Raw genomic sequence first — 18,482 nt, 5'->3', positions numbered from 1 at the left:
AGGGTTTGCCTCTTTGAAGATGAGATTGAACTCTAGTTCTTTGATTGTATTTTTATTATAGCTATGGTCTTCCTTTTGGTTTTTTGTTATTGGTGATTGATTGATTGTTTTATTAGTAATTCATAACTATAATTAGAGAAATGAGACATGGATAATATGAGATGGATTTGTGCACTTTGAATCGACAAGACTCACAATGCACATGAGTCTTGAAAATCACCTTATTTATGTATCCTATACAGAAGTTCATTGCATTCAAATATGTCTATTATCGAAACTACAATTAGACAAATGAGACATAGATAGCCCGATATAGATTTATTGTGATATGTTGCTTTTATGTTTTTGAGATTACATGTAAAGATTCATGCCTTTTTACATGTATAGATTTATTGTGATATGTTACTTTTCCTGGCATTAATTAACCATTCACCTTTGGACTGCTTTTCATGGAATTACTTGATATGCCCGAGACTTTACATGTATCCAACTGTGAAGGTTCAAGATTTTTTTAAAAGCTTCACTTTGATGAAAAGATTTGGGGATTGAATCATTGTCCTTTGAATTGTTTTTCATGGCATTACTTGATATAACTAAGCCTTTGCATGTATCCATCTCTTTCACCACATTACTCCATTTATACCTATTTTTTCTCTCTTTCCTTGCAAATATGCTTTCTGGAGATTCATTTGTATATAAATGCACCAAAAAATCATGCATATTTTTAAAATCTTGTGCACATAGTTCAGCAAATGATATTTTTGGGAATTGAAGATTCTGTTTTTCTTTGCAAGGTCCACAATTGCAACTTCATAGGAAATAGTTGCAGACTGCATCTATAAGCGGGTCTAAAATCACATCTATATTTGCGTCTAGTTTCAAAGAAACTAGATGCGATGAAAGACGGCCTCGTAGCTTGTGCATCTATGCTTGCTTTATGTTGTAGTGATTTATCTGGTTTTCAATGTGTCATGACCTTAGAGAGCCGCCTCAAAATTGGGCTTTTGGCTCCTATTTTGCAACTAAATATGCTCCAATGGTGAGACCAAACTTTGCATGAGTGAGGGTGGATCTCACATATACAGACATACAAAGTTTGCTTATCATCGGAGCACATTTGGTTGTGATGTGTGAGCCAATGGCCTAATTTTTGGGGTGCTCTCTAAGGCCATGACACATTTAATTGTGATGTGTGTGCCAAAGGCCCAATTTGGAGGGGGCTCTAAGGTCATGAAACATTGAAAACCAGGTAAATGGGTTGCACTTTACAACCAAATATGCTCTAATGGTTAACCAAACTTTGCAAGTGTGTATATGTGGACCCCATATACACAGTTATAAATTTCTGTCACCATCAAAGTTCATTTGGTTGTCATGTATAGACCAAAGGATGAATTTTGAGTGGGCTCTCTAAGGTCACGACACATCGAAAACCAGGAAAATTGGTCGTACATTTTACAACTAAATATGCTCTAATGGTGACCAAACTTTGTAAGTGTGTATATGCAGACATCACCCTCACTCTTGCAAAGTTTGGTCACCATTAGGACATTGGGTTGTTATGTGTGCGCCCAAGGCCCAATTTTGAAGGGACTCTCTAAGGCCACGAGACATTGAAAACTAAGACTCTAGTATACACGTTATAACCAAATGTGCTCCGATGGTTGGAGAAACTATGTATGTGTGTATATATGGACCCCACCCTCACTCTTAGAAAGTTTGGTCACCACCATGAGAGCAAATTTGGTTGTAATGTGTGGGCCAAATGTGCTCTAATGGTGACCACATTGTAACCAAATGTGCTTTGATGGGTGAACAAACTTTGATGTATACCCCACCCTCACTCTTGTAAAGTTTGGTCACCATTAGATCATGTTTGAATGCATTATGTAGGCCTAAGGCCCAATTTTGAGGGGGCTCTCTAAAGTCACGACACATTGGAAACCAAGAAAATAGAATGCACATTGGAACCAAATGTGCTGTGATGATGACCAAAATTGACAACATTGTATATGTGGACCCAGCCCTCACTCTTGCAATTGAAAGTTTGGTCACCATCCACGGCATATTTGAATACAATGTGTAGGACAAAGGATTAATTTTCAAGGGGGGTTCTCTAAGGCTATGAAACATTGAAAATAGAGAAAATGACATGCACATTGCAACTAAATGTACTTAGATGGTGACCAAACCTTGCACGTGTGTATATATGGACCCACCCTGACTCTTACAAAGTTTGGTCACCATCCGAGCATATTTAGTTGCAAAGTGCAAAACGAAGGCCCAAGTTTGGAAGGGGCTCTCTAACGTCTCCTGACACATTGGAAACTACGCAAATGAAATGCACATTGCAATAAAATGTGCTCTGATGGTAACCAAAATTTACAAATGTGTATATGTAGACCCAACCCTCAATCTTACAAAGTTTGGTCACCATTGGAGCAGATTTCAATACAATGTGGCAGCCAAATGACTAATTTGAGGGAGCTCTCTAACACCTACAACACATTGAAAACCAGGCGTTTGGCATGGATACTATAACCAAAAGTTCTTCAATGGTGATCAACCTTTGAAAGTGTGTATATGTGGATCCCACCCTCACTCTTACAAAGTTTGGTGTCACCATCAGAGCACATTTGGCTCCAATGTGTAGGCCAAAGGACCAATTTGGAGGAGGCTCTCTAAGGCCATGACACATTGGAAATCAAGAAAATGGCATCACATTAATATTACAACAAAATGTGCTTTGATGGTGACCAAACTCTTTGAGTGTGTATATGTGGATCCCACCCTTACTTTGCAAAGTTTGGTCTTCATCAGAGTACATTTGGTTGCAATGTGTATGCCAAAGTACCACCAAACAAATAGGTATGAAAAGAGACAAAACATTAATAAAAGAAAAAGACATGTTTGAATAAGTTTTTAAATTTGTGTGCATGTGAATGTTTGTGTGTATTATGTAGGTGCATGTGTGTGTGTGTGTGTGTGTTTGAATGTTTGTGTGTGTGAATGTTTGTGTGCATGTGTGCCTTGGAGAGAGAGAGAGGGAGAAATTATAGACTTCTATAGAATGAAAATGGGATAATGTATAAATATAAGAAAATAATACATAGGACAAATCTAGCCTAGCTACTCTAGGATTACCACTACACAATAGTAAAAAACATCATATAATGACCACAAAAGTAATTGCTAACATCATGCTAACCCAGCTACTCTGGGTTTAGTCATCAATGTCATTATCCAAATCTAGCCAATCAGGATCATCATTTCTAAAACAACCTTGCTATCAAGGAGCCTTTATGACTCGCTGAGGAAAAGAAGAAGTCGTTGGTCACTTACATAAACACTATTAGTTAGGACTAGGAACCTTTATGACTCGTTGAGCAAAAGAAGAAGTTGTTGGTCACTTACATAAACACTATTAGTTAGGATTAGGAACCTTTAACACCCACATATATTCAAGTCCAAGGAACCATAAGAAACTTGAAAAGTCACCACCTCTCCGGTTGAGGTGAAAATTAGACATAGACGTGAGTTTAGCAGTCATGAGTATATATGGATGTGACATGAGACTACAAACGGGAGAGACACAAGCCTCTAGAAATGAGATGTGGGTCTACATATAAGCCCAAGCTAGAAGATAGATACAAGCTAAGATAGGTTTGAGTCCATGAATGCATGCCCACAAAGTGTGAGATTTGAGTCAATAGATGTGTGAGATGTGAGCCAATAGAAGTGACCCTATAAGATGTGATGTGTGAGATATGAGCCAATAGAAGTGTGCCCATAAGATGTGAGCCCACAAACAACATGACATGAGCGTTAAAAAGAACAAAAAACTTAAATAAAAAAACCATTGATTTTTTGAACTTCTTGTGCATGTACTGTGCCGAGTGTCTTGATTTCATTCAAATATGTGTGCTAGAGACTTCTTCATGAGAGGGAAATCCTTCAATGTAAATTTGATGCAAACTCGGTCCTATGGAGAGATAATTGTTAAAAATGAAAATCTAAACAATTATAGTGCATATAACTCAACCAAGTTCCGTGAAAAAACAATAAAATTTAAAATCGACAACATTTCACACGTGGTGACCATTTACATGAAAATTACATTTTTTAAAATGTCTACCAAAAATTAAAACAAACACGTGTCCATCGTGGATTGGATATCCACGTAACTTAGTCAAGTTACATAAACCAAAAATCATACCTTTTTGGGATTGTTTTTGGAAAAAAATTTGATTTTTTTCCTTCTTATGTTGTCTAGTTTCGTAACTTGCTCAAGTTATTAAGAAATAATTTTTTGATTTTTTGATTTATTTATTTATATATATTTTACTTTTTTTTACAATGTCGTCAAGGTGCATGCTTGATCTACAAAATCGATCGAGTTACATATTGGACATCCATGTAAATAGCTCGTATATCGATCGAGTTCTATGGTGTATGTCCCACCGCGTAACTCAATCGAGTTATGTGGTACCTCTACGTGGATGTCCACCGCATAACTCGTTCAAGTTACGTGGATATTCACCTCCAACCTTCATTGAACATATATGGATATCCACCATGTAGCTCAATCGAGTTACATTATGGATGTCCACCATGTAACTCGATTGAATTACGTGGTCATGACAGTATGTCAAGTGGCAAGGGTAATAACTCGATCGAGTTATCTTTCGAGCATCTAGCGATTGCCACTTGGGATGACACGATTAGAAGGATAACGCGATCGAGCTATATCAATGGTTTCCCATTCGCACAATGTGATCCCAAAGTGAGGACCCTTAATATTGTACAGCCACCCAGCTTTATATCTCATATACGATTTAACTTATACATATGCACATATAAAATTATACTAATTGAAACCTTATTTTTACTATGTAAATAACAATTATTTATTTCATATATTTTACTTATTATACATATCTATTATGTGCTTTGATATACTATATATTAATAAACTAACTAGCTAAGCTAATCTAACCCATTTATAAAATTTCACTAATTGAAATATTTTTTATATGAACAATACTGTTCGGGTAGGGCTCTGGGTTGGTTAAATTTAAGTAAATGGATTAGATTAGGTTAGTGGGTTAGATTAGCTTAGTCAGTGAGTTTCAAAGGCGACTGCTAATGTAATGGGTGGCAAGAGGGACCAAGAGGATGAAGACATTGATATATAGGATATTAAATCACATAATAGATATATATATATCTATATATATATATAAAGTAAAATATTTAAAATAAATACTTGTTATACACATATCAATAGGATGTAGACATAGAGACATGGACAAAGGCGACTACTAAGGCAATGGCAAGAGGGACTAATGATGATTTTTGACGGGTTGGGTCAGAAATGATAGGTTTATTAGAAACATTTCTTGTTTTTTCTTTATTTATTTTTTTGACGATAACTCAAAACAAGTGGTTATATTTTATGGCCAAGATGGCCAGAAAATGGGCATGATGCTAGTCGAAAAGAAAACTTGGGAGGGAGTAAGGTCTTAAAGAGCTGGTCCATCACATGAGCTACATTAGTCTAATATAAGATAGACCAAATGCACATCCAACTACCGATGTCTACAAATATGGGCTAGCATGCAAATGAAGGCTATTAACAGTAAGACGGCAAGGCATGTGGGACTATTAATAGTAGTAGGAGATGTCAAAAACAAAGGTGCCTTAGCGCATAAGGGAAAGGTAATCTCTATATTGAGATACCATGAGTAGCAAAGGCCAAACTAAAAGGCCACCAAAAGAATAACAAAGGTAAATGTGAATGTCTTCAAAAATTAGTAGGTATGGCACCTTCACCTTCACAATTTTTAGAAGAAACATTAAAAACATGATTTGGGCAAATATTAATCTTTCATAATTATCCTTTATTAATCTAGATTTAAAACCAATATGAAGATTTAAGAACATAGTTTCCTACTCTCTCTCTCTCTCTCTCTCTCTCTCTCTCTCTCTTTTACACACACACACACACACACACACTCTAAAACTAGAGTTTGTGTTGAAGAAAACCGGTCAACTTTTATTATTTTTAGTTATAGAACTGTCAGATCTCATCATTTTGAGCTAGAAAACCGGCTAGATTTCAATGTCTTCCATTGGTTGGGGACAATGTTCCACCGAACTAGAGAAATGGGACTTTACTCTTCTACGCTTAAATTCATTCTTTAGTCATCTATTCAAATGTATACCCCTTTTATTGATCTCAAAAAGTGCCACAAGTGGCTTAAAATCCTCAAGCCTATTAAGGGGGCTGGAGAAACGGGACCCTCACACACTGAGTGCCTCGCTAGGAATAAGGTTTGCACTCTGAAGGAATATATTGTTGAGTGCGTGTGGGGTGGTTCACCTGGGTGGTGGTGTACAGCGAGGTTGATGAGTGCTGGAGCTTAGTGGCCAAAAGGCAATTACAAGACCACGTTTTTATGCCCATCATCATCATCATCATGTCATTGACAAGTCGCTGCTTTACGAATTTGACGTGGGAGGCCTCTCAATCACTCTGTGGCCGTACTGTGCAGTTGGCCGCTTGCAGCTGCTATATAAAGAAGCCCGCCATTGTGAAGTGCAATCTCATGCTGGCTCCAATTACCACACCGTCTACCGTCGTGAAGTGCAATCACGGGCTCGAAGCATCCGCGCGCCCTCCATTGCAGTGTGTAAATTTGTGAGGTCGTCTAGTGGCCATGCCTCATGAAATGCAAGCCCAGTATCGCCCTATTCCTACAGAAGGGCGCCCGGCACAGTGTCACAACGAGACCCAGTTGCATGTAGATCAAGAGGAGACGGTTGAAGCCTTAGTTTTCACTGTAAACCTCACAGGTGCTGCTGTAGTGTCACGCTTCTTCTTCTTCTTTCCCAATAATAATAATTGCAAAAGAAAAAGAAAAAAAAAGTGACTTGTATGATGTTTGTCTCACTATAGATTAAAGCGATATTGGGTATCGTTGTGCAGGATTTCGCGTGGAAGATGCCAAAGTGCAGCTGGAGGACGACCAGACCTTGATCCTCAGCATCGGCAAAACCACGCGTAGAATGCAGCTCTCGCCAGAGGCACGCCCTGAGGCTATCCAGGCATCCTGCAAAGACATGGTTCTCACAATCACAATCCCCAAATCAGGACCCAAGTAATATAGTGGACTGACAATGGTTTAATCATATCGCATCAATAAGGCTTACAATTGTCGTAAATGATAACCATACGCTAGCTATGTGTATGCCTATTGCCTGCTAGGCAATATATATATATATAATTAAATATCTATTAGAGTTTAACCATGGACAACCAAGGCACAAGGAGAGGAGAGAAGAAACAAATCTTGGATTTCTAAAAAATAAGAGGAAAAAATCCATTCGATTTCACCCTTAAATGTATTCCGGCTTCCATTCCTGAGTTTTGTCTCTCAATGTCTTCCGCATATCGCGGCAATGCATGGGTTGGCTACTAGCATTAATGAAGAGAGAATGTTAAAGTTAAAGTCTATGTCACTTTTCTCCATATTTTCTCCATAATACAATAAATAAAAGCATGCCAAGTGTTACGTCATGTGAAATGCACACTATACAAAGAAATGCATTACCCATAAACATAAACCATCTCATCTCTACTTAAGAAAAAAGGATTTAGATCTTAAAGTAGAATGCTTGAGTGTGTGGATTCTTGTTTATAGTTAAAATATGGTACATAAGTTAGTCGTTGTATTTTTTAGAGCAGTTACATTAAGAAACGATGTAGATACTCCAATCAAAAAATTTAAAAAGTCTCTCACAAAATCCTTGCAGTTTTTGAGGATTGAGTAGCACTCATCTTGCATGGCATGCATTCGATGATGCTCGAATCAAATATTTTTTTGAAAAGTCTCACAAAATCCTTGTAATTTTTGAGGATTGAGTAACACTCATTCTGTATGGCTTGCATCCAAGGTGAGGCTTCTACTCAATAATCACAATACAATTCAAGAACATAGAATTTGCATAATTTTTTTAAGGCAAAAAGTGAACAATTCTGTATATAATCAAGAAATCTTACAACAATCTCATATGAAGCACTCTTGGAGGAAATAGCTCGAACCACCCGACCAACCCCGAGCTATCTCACTCACACTCTCACTCTCATGAAGAACTCGCATTCACACACACACACACACACTCGCACTCTCATTCTCCTCTTCGATTGTATGTGTATTCCTCTTCTTCACGCCAAAAGCCATAAGTAGCCCTTTCTGGAGATTTCTCGATCTGCATGCCATATTTTTGGTGATGTCACCGTTTTTGAAAAAAACGTGTTCGGGAAGCTTTCTTTACACGCGATCATAATTCCCATGAGATTACGCTAGGGTGCGCCACTCGCATCTCGTTGATTCGATGAGGATTCTCAATAGCTCATATCGAACATGCCATCCTCCTCTTTGACTTTGTATCTCTTCATCTGAGGCTAAATCTTTGTTCTTGACTTCCGTTTAGGACCTACAATGTCTTGACATGAAAATCTAGGCACATTTTAGCCACTCAAAACCCACTTTTGAGTCACCAGACGGATGTGAAATAATATGAATCATAATATATAAATATTTTTTTGTGCTGAACATATATATATATATAATTAAATATCTATTACAATTTAACCATGGACAACCAAGGCACAAGGAGAGGAGCGAAGAAAAACATCTTGATTTTTTTTTGGGACCAATAATATTTATTTATATTAACTCTTCCAAATCTGTCATACACCAAAGCTAGAGAAACTACTATCTACTCTGTTTTCACCTCATTCAAGATTTTATATAAAAACTCCCATCTTTAATCCTCACACAAGAAACAAGATTTTTCGCAAGAGATTTGATACGCAGCAGTAAGCAACCATCATGGCATTCTGGCTTCCATTCCTAAGTTTTGTTTCTTAATGACTTTTACATACCGCAACAATGCGTGGGTTGAGTACTAGTATTAATGAAGAGAGAACATTAAAGTCTATGTCACTTTTCTCCATAATACAATATAAAAGTATGTTGAGCGTTACGTCATGTGAAATGCACACTATACAAAGAAATGCATCACCCATAAATATAAACCATCTCATTTCTACTGAAGAAAAAAGGATTTATATCTTAAATTGGAATGCTTGGGTGTGTGGATTCTTGTTTATAGTGAAAATATGGTACGTAAGTTAGTCATTGGATTTTTTAGAGCAGCTACATTAAGAAATGACGTGGATACTCCAATCAAAAAATTTAAAAAGTTTTACAAAATCCTTATAGTTTTTGAGGATTGAGTCGCATGATGCTCAAAACAAATAATTTTAAAAAAAGTTTTTAACAAAATCCTTGCAATTTTGAGGATTGAGTAACACTCATCTTGTATGGCTTGCGTCCAATGATAATTTTTCCTTTCTCAAAGGAAATAGGTTCCTCTTCACGTTGCATATACTAGCAATGAGAGTATGATCCACAAAAAAATAAGATACACGATGAGTACCTGTACATGTCTTGCTAGGGAGTAGCTAATTTACCCTTCTATAATCTTTGCACACTAGCCATTTTGACATACGCTTGGATGCTTGAATGGCTATCCTTTCCTCATCCATGTAATTGCCTCACCATAGGCTGATTTGTGAGATAAAATTTGAGTTGATTTTATGTTGGTATATGGGTTGATATGTAGTGTACTGAGCATTCATTGGCTCCACATATGGGTGTCCGACATTTTACAAATATAGGAATGTGTAAAAGATGTCTTGTGGGCCTATATTTTGTTGTTTTTTTTGCGTTAAAACATGGCATAAATTGAGTTCTCAATAAAGACAACATCTCTACTCACTAAAATTTATTTTATGGTTAGGTGGTAGAGTCTATACAAAGAAAGGAGTGTATTAAAGATGCCCTATGAGCATACATTTTGTAGTTTTTTTTGCATAAAAGGATGAGCTGAATTGAGTTCTTAACCAAGACAACAACATCTTTAATCACCAAAATTCGCCTTATGGCCACATATACCTTTGCTTTCTAAGCTATATCCCATAAATGTACATTTTATTGCCTTATCATCTAGCTTATTGTGTTGTTTCTCAGGTATAAGGCCTTAAGAAAGATACTTTGGAGAGGTATCCATGTGCATGACATATGTTGGCATCCATCTTCACGAGATTGCCTCTTGAAGATGTGGATGATGCACAACTTTCCTGGTTATGGCGAGTGTTCAGGTGAGTCAAATGGGTTCCTATTCATGATGATTCTTTATTGTCATTGTACTATTTTTTGACATGCTTAAATGTGTATGTTGTCTAGGTCTCTCCACATTTGGATACCATGCATGCGCTATTTGTGGTTCATCATTGCTGGCATCTAGGCCAGAGAGCTTGAAGAAAGTGATATATGCGAATCATCATCGATTTCTCCCTCATCATCATCCCAAATTTGTTCATTCTTGGATGGGAGTCCCTCCACATCCACTAAGCATGGGAGAATGGAAGGCATTATGGAATATGGAGTGGAAAGTCCTCCTCCCCCCGGCATGAATAGGTAATATATCTTTGATATAGAATTCCAATACAAGCTTTGATTTGAAAAGATAATCCTCTTAATATTTAATGTTATTTGATAAGGTACTCTATCTTCTTTCGCCTACCATATTGAACGAGCCTCAAAATTAACCATCTTCTTGATCCAGTGCACATCTTCAAGAATGTTGCCTCTAACATTTGGGAGCACTTGAGAGTAACACGGGACTCCTTGCTCTTGTAAGAGAGGATCTACAGAGCATAGTGAGGATGCAAACAGCTTTGCCACGAGAGGGACCAAATGGGAAGACAATTCTACCTCGAGCACTTTGGATATTGACAAATAAGGAGGAGAAGTTGGTGAAAGATGCCATTACTACATTCCAACGGGGTGCATGAGGTACTACTACTCCAACGGGGTGCATGAGGTGTTTAAAAGGTGCCTTCACAAAGACAAAGAAGAGAGGTGTTGAACAATTATTTTGCTTGAAGTCCCACGATTGGCACAAGATGCTTCAAGTTAGTGAAACATTGAAGTTGTACATATTTAACTTGTTCAATCATAATGTATCTAATCATGGTATCTAATCATGGTGTATAAATGTTTACAGTTTATTCTTCCTACAAGCATTTCCAATTATGCATCCCATGAAGTGCGAGAGACGATTTATAAGATGGGGGAGCACATTTTCGCACACAAAGGATTGATGAGAAGAGGAACACCCAAGATTGTGGGGTAATTGCAATCTTCGAGGGAGTCAATGGAGCCATGGATGATTATTGTGGATTGATCCAAAATATCATTAAGCTTGACTTTTGAAGCTTCTTTGAATATATTTTGGATATCCAATGGTTAAAGGATGTAGTGGCCTAATGCAACAATCAAGCGTCATGCAAGTGGCTTTGTGACCATTGACTCTACAAATTTTTGGCAAGGAAAGAATGGGACTCTAGTGCTACCACAACATTGTGAACATGTTCATATAATTATTGGCAATTACAATATATGCATTTACAGATACTAGAGATGTAATTTTTTTGTATAATGTATCTTTGTGCTTGAATAGGTTGTGTATCAACCAATAATTGACAATAAGAGATGGTGGCATAAAATCCCAATCTCACCACATTTAAGAGCCATTTATAGTACATTCACACACATTGAGCATATGGAGGAGCATATCAACTCAACTATGGAGGGAGATAGCTTGGAAAACATTGATGATGATCGTGCCATTGGAGATGATGATATTGCCTCTCATAGTGATGATTCTAGTAGTGGGATTGATCTCTTTGTAGATTTGGATATAGGCATGGACATTGAGATAGATACTTTAGCAAGGGTTGGCCTCTTTGAAGATGAGATTGAACTCTAGTTCTTTGATTGTATTTTTATTATAGCTATGGTTTTCCTTTTGGTTTTTTGTTATTGGTGATTGATTGATTGTTTTATTAGTAATTCATAACTATAATTAGAGAAATGAGACATGGATAATATGAGATGGATTTGTGCACTTTGAATCGACAAGACTCACAATGCACATGAGTCTTGAAAATCACCTTATTTATGTATCCTATACAGAAGTTCATTGCATTCAAATATGTCTATTATCGAAACTACAATTAGACAAATGAGACATAGATAGCCCGATATAGATTTATTGTGATATGTTGCTTTTATGTTTTTGAGATTACATGTAAAGATTCATGCCTTTTTACATGTATAGATTTATTGTGATATGTTGCTTTTCCTGGCATTAATTAACCATTCACCTTTGGACTGCTTTTCATGGAATTACTTGATATGCCTGAGACTTTACATGTATCCAACTGTGAAGGTTCAAGATTTTTTTAAAAGCTTCACTTTGATGAAAAGATTTGGGGATTGAATCATTGTCCTTTGAATTGTTTTTCATGGCATTACTTGATATAACTAAGCCTTTGCATGTATCCATCTCTTTCACCACATTACTCCATTTATACCTATTTTTTCTCTCTTTCCTTGCAAATATGCTTTCTGGAGATTCATTTGTATATAAATGCACCAAAAAATCATGCATATTTTTAAAATCTTGTGCACATAGTTCAGCAAATGATATTTTTGGGAATTGAAGATTCTATTTTTCTTTGCAAGGTCCACAATTGCAACTTCATAGGAAATAGTTGCAGACTGCATCTATAAGCGGGTCTAAATTCGCATCTATATTTGCGTCTAGTTTCAAAGAAACTAGATGCTATGAAAGACGGCCTCGTAGCTTGTGCATATATGCTTGCTTTATGTTGTAGTGATTTATCTGGTTTTCAATGTGTCATGACCTTAGAGAGCCGCCTCAAAATTGGGCTTTTGGCTCCTATTTTGCAACTAAATATGCTCCAATGGTGAGACCAAACTTTGCATGAGTGAGGGTGGATCTCACATATACAGACTTACAAAGTTTGATTATCATCGGAGCACATTTGGTTGTGATGTGTGAGCCAATGGTCCAATTTTTGGGGTGCTCTCTAAGGCCCTGACACATTTAATTGTGATGTGTGTGCCAAAGGCCCAATTTGGAGGGGGCTCTAAGGTCATGAAACATTGAAAACCAGGTAAATGGGTTGCACTTTACAACCAAATATGCTCTAATGGTTAACCAAACTTTGCAAGTGTGTATATGTGGACCCCATATACACACTTATAAATTTCTGTCACCATCAAAGTTCATTTGGTTGTCATGTATAGACCAAAGGATGAATTTTGAGTGGGCTCTCTAAGGTCACGACACATTGAAAACCAGGAAAATTGGTCGTACATTTTACAACTAAATATGCTCTAATGGTGACCAAACTTTGTAAGTGTGTATATGCAGACATCACCCTCACTCTTGCAAAGTTTGGTCACCATTAGGACATTGGGTTGTTATGTGTGCGCCCAAGGCCCAATTTTGAAGGGACTCTCTAAGGCCACGAGACATTGAAAACTAAGACTCTAGTATACACGTTATAACCAAATGTGCTCCGATGGTTGGAGAAACTATGTATGTGTGTATATATGGACCCCACCCTCACTCTTAGAAAGTTTGGTCACCACCATGAGAGCAAATTTGGTTGTAATGTGTGGGCCAAATGTGCTCTAATGGTGACCACATTGTAACCAAATGTGCTTTGATGGGTGAACAAACTTTGATGTATACCCCACCCTCACTCTTGTAAAGTTTGGTCACCATTAGATCATGTTTGAATGCATTATGTAGGCCTAAGGCCCAATTTTGAGGGGGCTCTCTAAAGTCACGACACATTGGAAACCAAGAAAATAGAATGCACATTGGAACCAAATGTGCTGTGATGATGACCAAAATTGACAACTTTGTATATGTGGACCCAGCCCTCACTCTTGCAATTGAAAGTTTGGTCACCATCCACGGCATATTTGAATACAATGTGTAGGACAAAGGATTAATTTTCAAGGGGGGTTCTCTAAGGCTATGGAACATTGAAAATAGAGAAAATGACATGCACATTGCAACTAAATGTACTTAGATGGTGACCAAACCTTGCACGTGTGTATATATGGACCCACCCTGACTCTTACAAAGTTTGGTCACCATCCGAGCATATTTAGTTGCAAAGTGCAAACCGAAGGCCCAAGTTTGGAAGGGGCTCTCTAACGTCTCCCGACACATTAGAAACTACGCAAATGAAATGCACATTGCAATAAAATGTGCTCTGATGGTAACCAAAATTTGCAAATGTGTGTATGTAGACCCAACCCTCAATCTTACAAAGTTTGGTCACCATTGGAGTAGATTTCAATACAATGTGGCAGCCAAATGACTAATTTGAGGGAGCTCTCTAACACCCACAACACATTGAAAACCAGACGTTTGGCATGGATATTATAACCAAAAGTTCTTCAATGGTGATCAACCTTTGAAAGTGTGTATATGTGGATCCCACCCTCACTCTTACAAAGTTTGGTGTCACCATCAGAGCACATTTGGCTCCAATGTGTAGGCCAAAGGCCCAATTTGGAGGAGGCTCTCTAAGGCCATGACACATTGGAAATCAAGAAAATGGCATCACATTAATATTACAACAAAATGTGCTTTGATGGTGACCAAACTCTTTGAGTGTGTATATGTGGATCCCACCCTTACTTTGCAAAGTTTGGTCTTCATCAGAGTACATTTGGTTGCAATGTGTATGCCAAAGTACCACCAAACAAATAGGTATGAAAAGAGACAAAACATTAATAAAAGAAAAAGACATGTTTGAATAAGTTTTTAAATTTGTGTGCATGTGAATGTTTGTGTGTATTATGTAGGTGCATGTGTGTGTGTGTGTGTGTGTGTGTTTGTGTTTGAATGTTTGTGTGTGTGAATGTTTGTGTGCATGTGTGCCTTGGAGAGAGAGAGAGGGAGAAATTATAGACTTCTATAGAATGAAAATGGGATAATGTATAAATATAAGAAAATAATACATAGGACAAATCTAGCCTAGCTACTCTAGGATTAGCCACTACACAATAGTAAAAAACATCATATAATGACCACAAAAGTAATTGCTAACATCATGCTAACCCAGCTACTCTGGGTTTAGTCATCAATGTCATTATCCAAATCTAGCCAATCACGATCATCATTTCTAAAACAACCTTGCTATCAAGGAGCCTTTATGACTCGCTGAGGAAAAGAAGAAGTCGTTGGTCACTTACATAAACACTATTAGTTAGGACTAGGAACCTTTATGACTCGTTGAGCAAAAGAAGAAGTTGTTGGTCACTTACATAAACACTATTAGTTAGGATTAGGAACCTTTAACACCCACATATATTCAAGTCCAAGGAACCATAAGAAACTTGAGAAGTCACCACCTCTCCGGTTGAGGTGAAAATTAGACATAGACGTGAGTTTAGCAGTCATGAGTATATATGGATGTGACATGAGACTACAAACGGGAGAGACACAAGCCTCTAGAAATGAGATGTGAGTCTACATATAAGCCCAAGCTAGAAGATAGATACAAGCTGAGATAGGTGTGAGTCCATGAATGCATGTCCACAAAGTGTGAGATTTGAGTCAATAGATGTGTGAGATGTGAGCCAATAGAAGTGACCCTATAAGATGTGATGTGTGAGATATGAGCCAATAGAAGTGTGCCCATAAGATGTGAGCCCACAAACAACATGACATGAGCGTTAAAAAGAACAAAAAACTTAAATAAAAAAACCATTGATTTGAACTTCTTGTGCATGTACTGTGCCGAGTGTCTTGATTTCATTCAAATATGTGTGCTAGAGACTTCTTCATGAGAGGGAAATCCTTCGATGTAAATTTGATGCAAACTCGGTCCTATGGAGAGATAATTGTTAAAAATGAAAATCTAAACAATTATAGTGCATATAACTCAACCAAGTTCCGTGAAAAAACAATAAAATTTAAAATCGACAACATTTCACACGTGGTGACCATTTACATGAAAATTACATTTTTTAAAATGTCTACCAAAAATTAAAACAAACACGTGTCCATCGTGGATTGGATATCCACGTAACTTAGTCAAGTTACATAAACCAAAAATCATACCTTTTTGGGATTGTTTTTGGAAAAAATTTTGATTTTTTTTCCTTCTTATGTTGTCCAGTTTCGTAACTTGCTCAAGTTATTAAGAAATAATTTTTTGATTTCTTGATTTCTTTATTTATATATATTTTTACTTTTTTTGCAATGTCATCAAGGTGCATGCTTGATCTACATGAATGCTAGGGTTATGTAATCGATCGAGTTACATATTGGACATCCACGTAAATAGCTCGTATATCGATTGAGTTCTATGGTGTATGTCCCACCGCGTAACTCAATCGAGTTATGTGGTACCTCTACGTGGATGTCCACCGCATAACTCGTTCCAGTTACGTGGATATTCACCTCCAACCTTCATTGAACATATATGGATATCCACCATGTAGCTCAATTGAGTTACATTATGGATGTCCACCGTGTAACTCGATTGAGTTACGTGGTCATGACAGTATGTCAAGTGGCAAGGGTAATAACTCGATCGAGTTATCTTTCGAGCATCTAGCGATTGCCACTTGGGATGACACGATTAGAAGGATAACTCGATCGAGCTATATCAATGGTTTCCCATCCGCACAATGTGATCCCAAAGTGAGGACCCTTAATATTGTACAGCCACCCAGCTTTATATCTCATATACGATTTAACTTATACATATGCACATATAAAATTATACTAATTGAAACCTTATTTTTACTATGTAAATAACAATTATTTATTTCATATATTTTACTTATTATACATATCTATTATGTGCTTTGATATACTATATATTAATAAACTAACTAGCTAAGCTAATCTAACCCATTTATAAAATTTCACTAATTGAAATATTTTTTATATGAACAATACTGTTCGGGTAGGGCTCTGGGTTGGTTAAATTTAAGTAAATGGATTAGACTAGGTTAGTGGGTTAGATTAGCTTAGTCAGTCAGTTTCAAAGGCGACTGCTAATTTAATGGGTGGCAAGAGGGACCAAGAGGATGAAGACATTGATATATAGGATATTAAATCACATAATAGATATATATATATCTATATATATATATAAAGTAAAATATTTAAAATAAATACTTGTTATACACATATCAATAGGATGTAGACATAGAGACATGGACAAAGGCGACTACTAAGGCAATGGCAAGAGGGACTAATGATGATTTTTGACGGGTTGGGTCAGAAATGATAGGTTTATTAGAAACATTTCTTGTTTTTTCTTTATTTATTTTTTTGACGATAACTCAAAACAAGTGGTTATATTTTATGGCCAAGATGGCCAGAAAATGGGCATGATGCTAGTCGAAAAGAAAACTTGGGAGGGAGTAAGGTCTTAAAGAGCTGGTCCATCACATGAGCTACATTAGTCTAATATAAGATAGACCAAATGCACATCCAACTACCGATGTCTACAAATATGGGCTAGCATGCAAATGAAGGCTATTAACAGTAAGACGGCAAGGCATGTGGGACTATTAATAGTAGTAGGAGATGTCAAAAACAAAGGTGCCTTAGCGCATAAGGGAAAGGTAATCTCTATATTGAGATACCATGAGTAGCAAAGGCCAAACTAAAAGGCCACCAAAAGAATAACAAAGGTAAATGTGAATGTCTTCAAAAATTAGTAGGTATGGCACCTTCACCTTCACAATTTTTAGAAGAAACATTAAAAACATGATTTGGGCAAATATTAATCTTTCATAATTATCCTTTATTAATCTAGATTTAAAACCAATATGAAGATTTAAGAACATAGTTTCCTACTCTCTCTCTCTCTCTCTCTCTCTCTCTCTCTTTCACACACACACACACACACACTCTAAAACTAGAGTTTGTGTTGAAGAAAACCGGTCAACTTTTATTATTTTTAGTTATAGAACTGTCAGATCTCATCATTTTGAGCTAGAAAACCGGCTAGATTTCAATGTCTTCCATTCGTTGGGGACAATGTTCCACCGAACTAGAGAAATGGGACTTTACTCTTCTACGCTTAAATTCATTCTTTAGTCATCTATTCAAATGTATACCCCTTTTATTGATCTCAAAAAGTGCCACAAGTGGCTTAAAATCCTCAAGCCTATTAAGGGGGCTGGAGAAACGGGACCCTCACACACTGAGTGCCTCGCTAGGAATAAGGTTTGCACTCTGAAGGAATATATTGTTGAGTGCGTGTGGGGTGGTTCACCTGGGTGGTGGTGTACAGCGAGGTTGATGAGTGCTGGAGCTTAGTGGCCAAAAGGCAATTACAAGACCACGTTTTTATGCCCATCATCATCATCATCATGTCATTGACAAGTCGCTGCTTTACGAATTTGACGTGGGAGGCCTCTCAATCACTCTGTGGCCGTACTGTGCAGTTGGCCGCTTGCAGCTGCTATATAAAGAAGCCCGCCATTGTG

The 18,482-nt window shown here is 37.1% G+C and overlaps 1 protein-coding gene and 1 long non-coding RNA gene across 2 annotated transcripts; both read left to right on the top strand.

The window, feature by feature from the left end:
* The first annotated feature begins 6,599 nt into the window (after positions 1-6,599).
* On the top strand, positions 6,600-7,511 carry LOC147603082 (17.5 kDa class I heat shock protein-like). The gene is made up of 2 exons (XM_086797283.1): positions 6,600-6,855; positions 6,989-7,511. Exons 1-2 carry the CDS (start codon positions 6,720-6,722, stop codon positions 7,162-7,164), a joined length of 312 nt encoding a protein of 103 aa, XP_086653409.1. The 5' UTR covers positions 6,600-6,719; the 3' UTR covers positions 7,165-7,511.
* Positions 7,512-10,288: 2,777 nt separating this feature from the next.
* Positions 10,289-11,117, top strand: LOC147603081 (uncharacterized). The gene is made up of 2 exons (XR_015265700.1): positions 10,289-10,550; positions 10,634-11,117. It is a non-coding gene; the product is annotated as an uncharacterized LOC147603081 (long non-coding RNA).
* Positions 11,118-18,482: the final 7,365 nt, after the last annotated feature.

This window comes from Cibotium barometz, chromosome 65 (genome assembly GCF_041138505.1).
Source record: "Cibotium barometz isolate CiBa-2024 chromosome 65, ASM4113850v1, whole genome shotgun sequence".
NCBI classification, from domain to species: Eukaryota; Viridiplantae; Streptophyta; class Polypodiopsida; order Cyatheales; family Cibotiaceae; genus Cibotium; species Cibotium barometz.
Note: the sequence above shows the minus strand (reverse complement) of the source record. Positions and strands in the feature narration are given on the sequence as shown.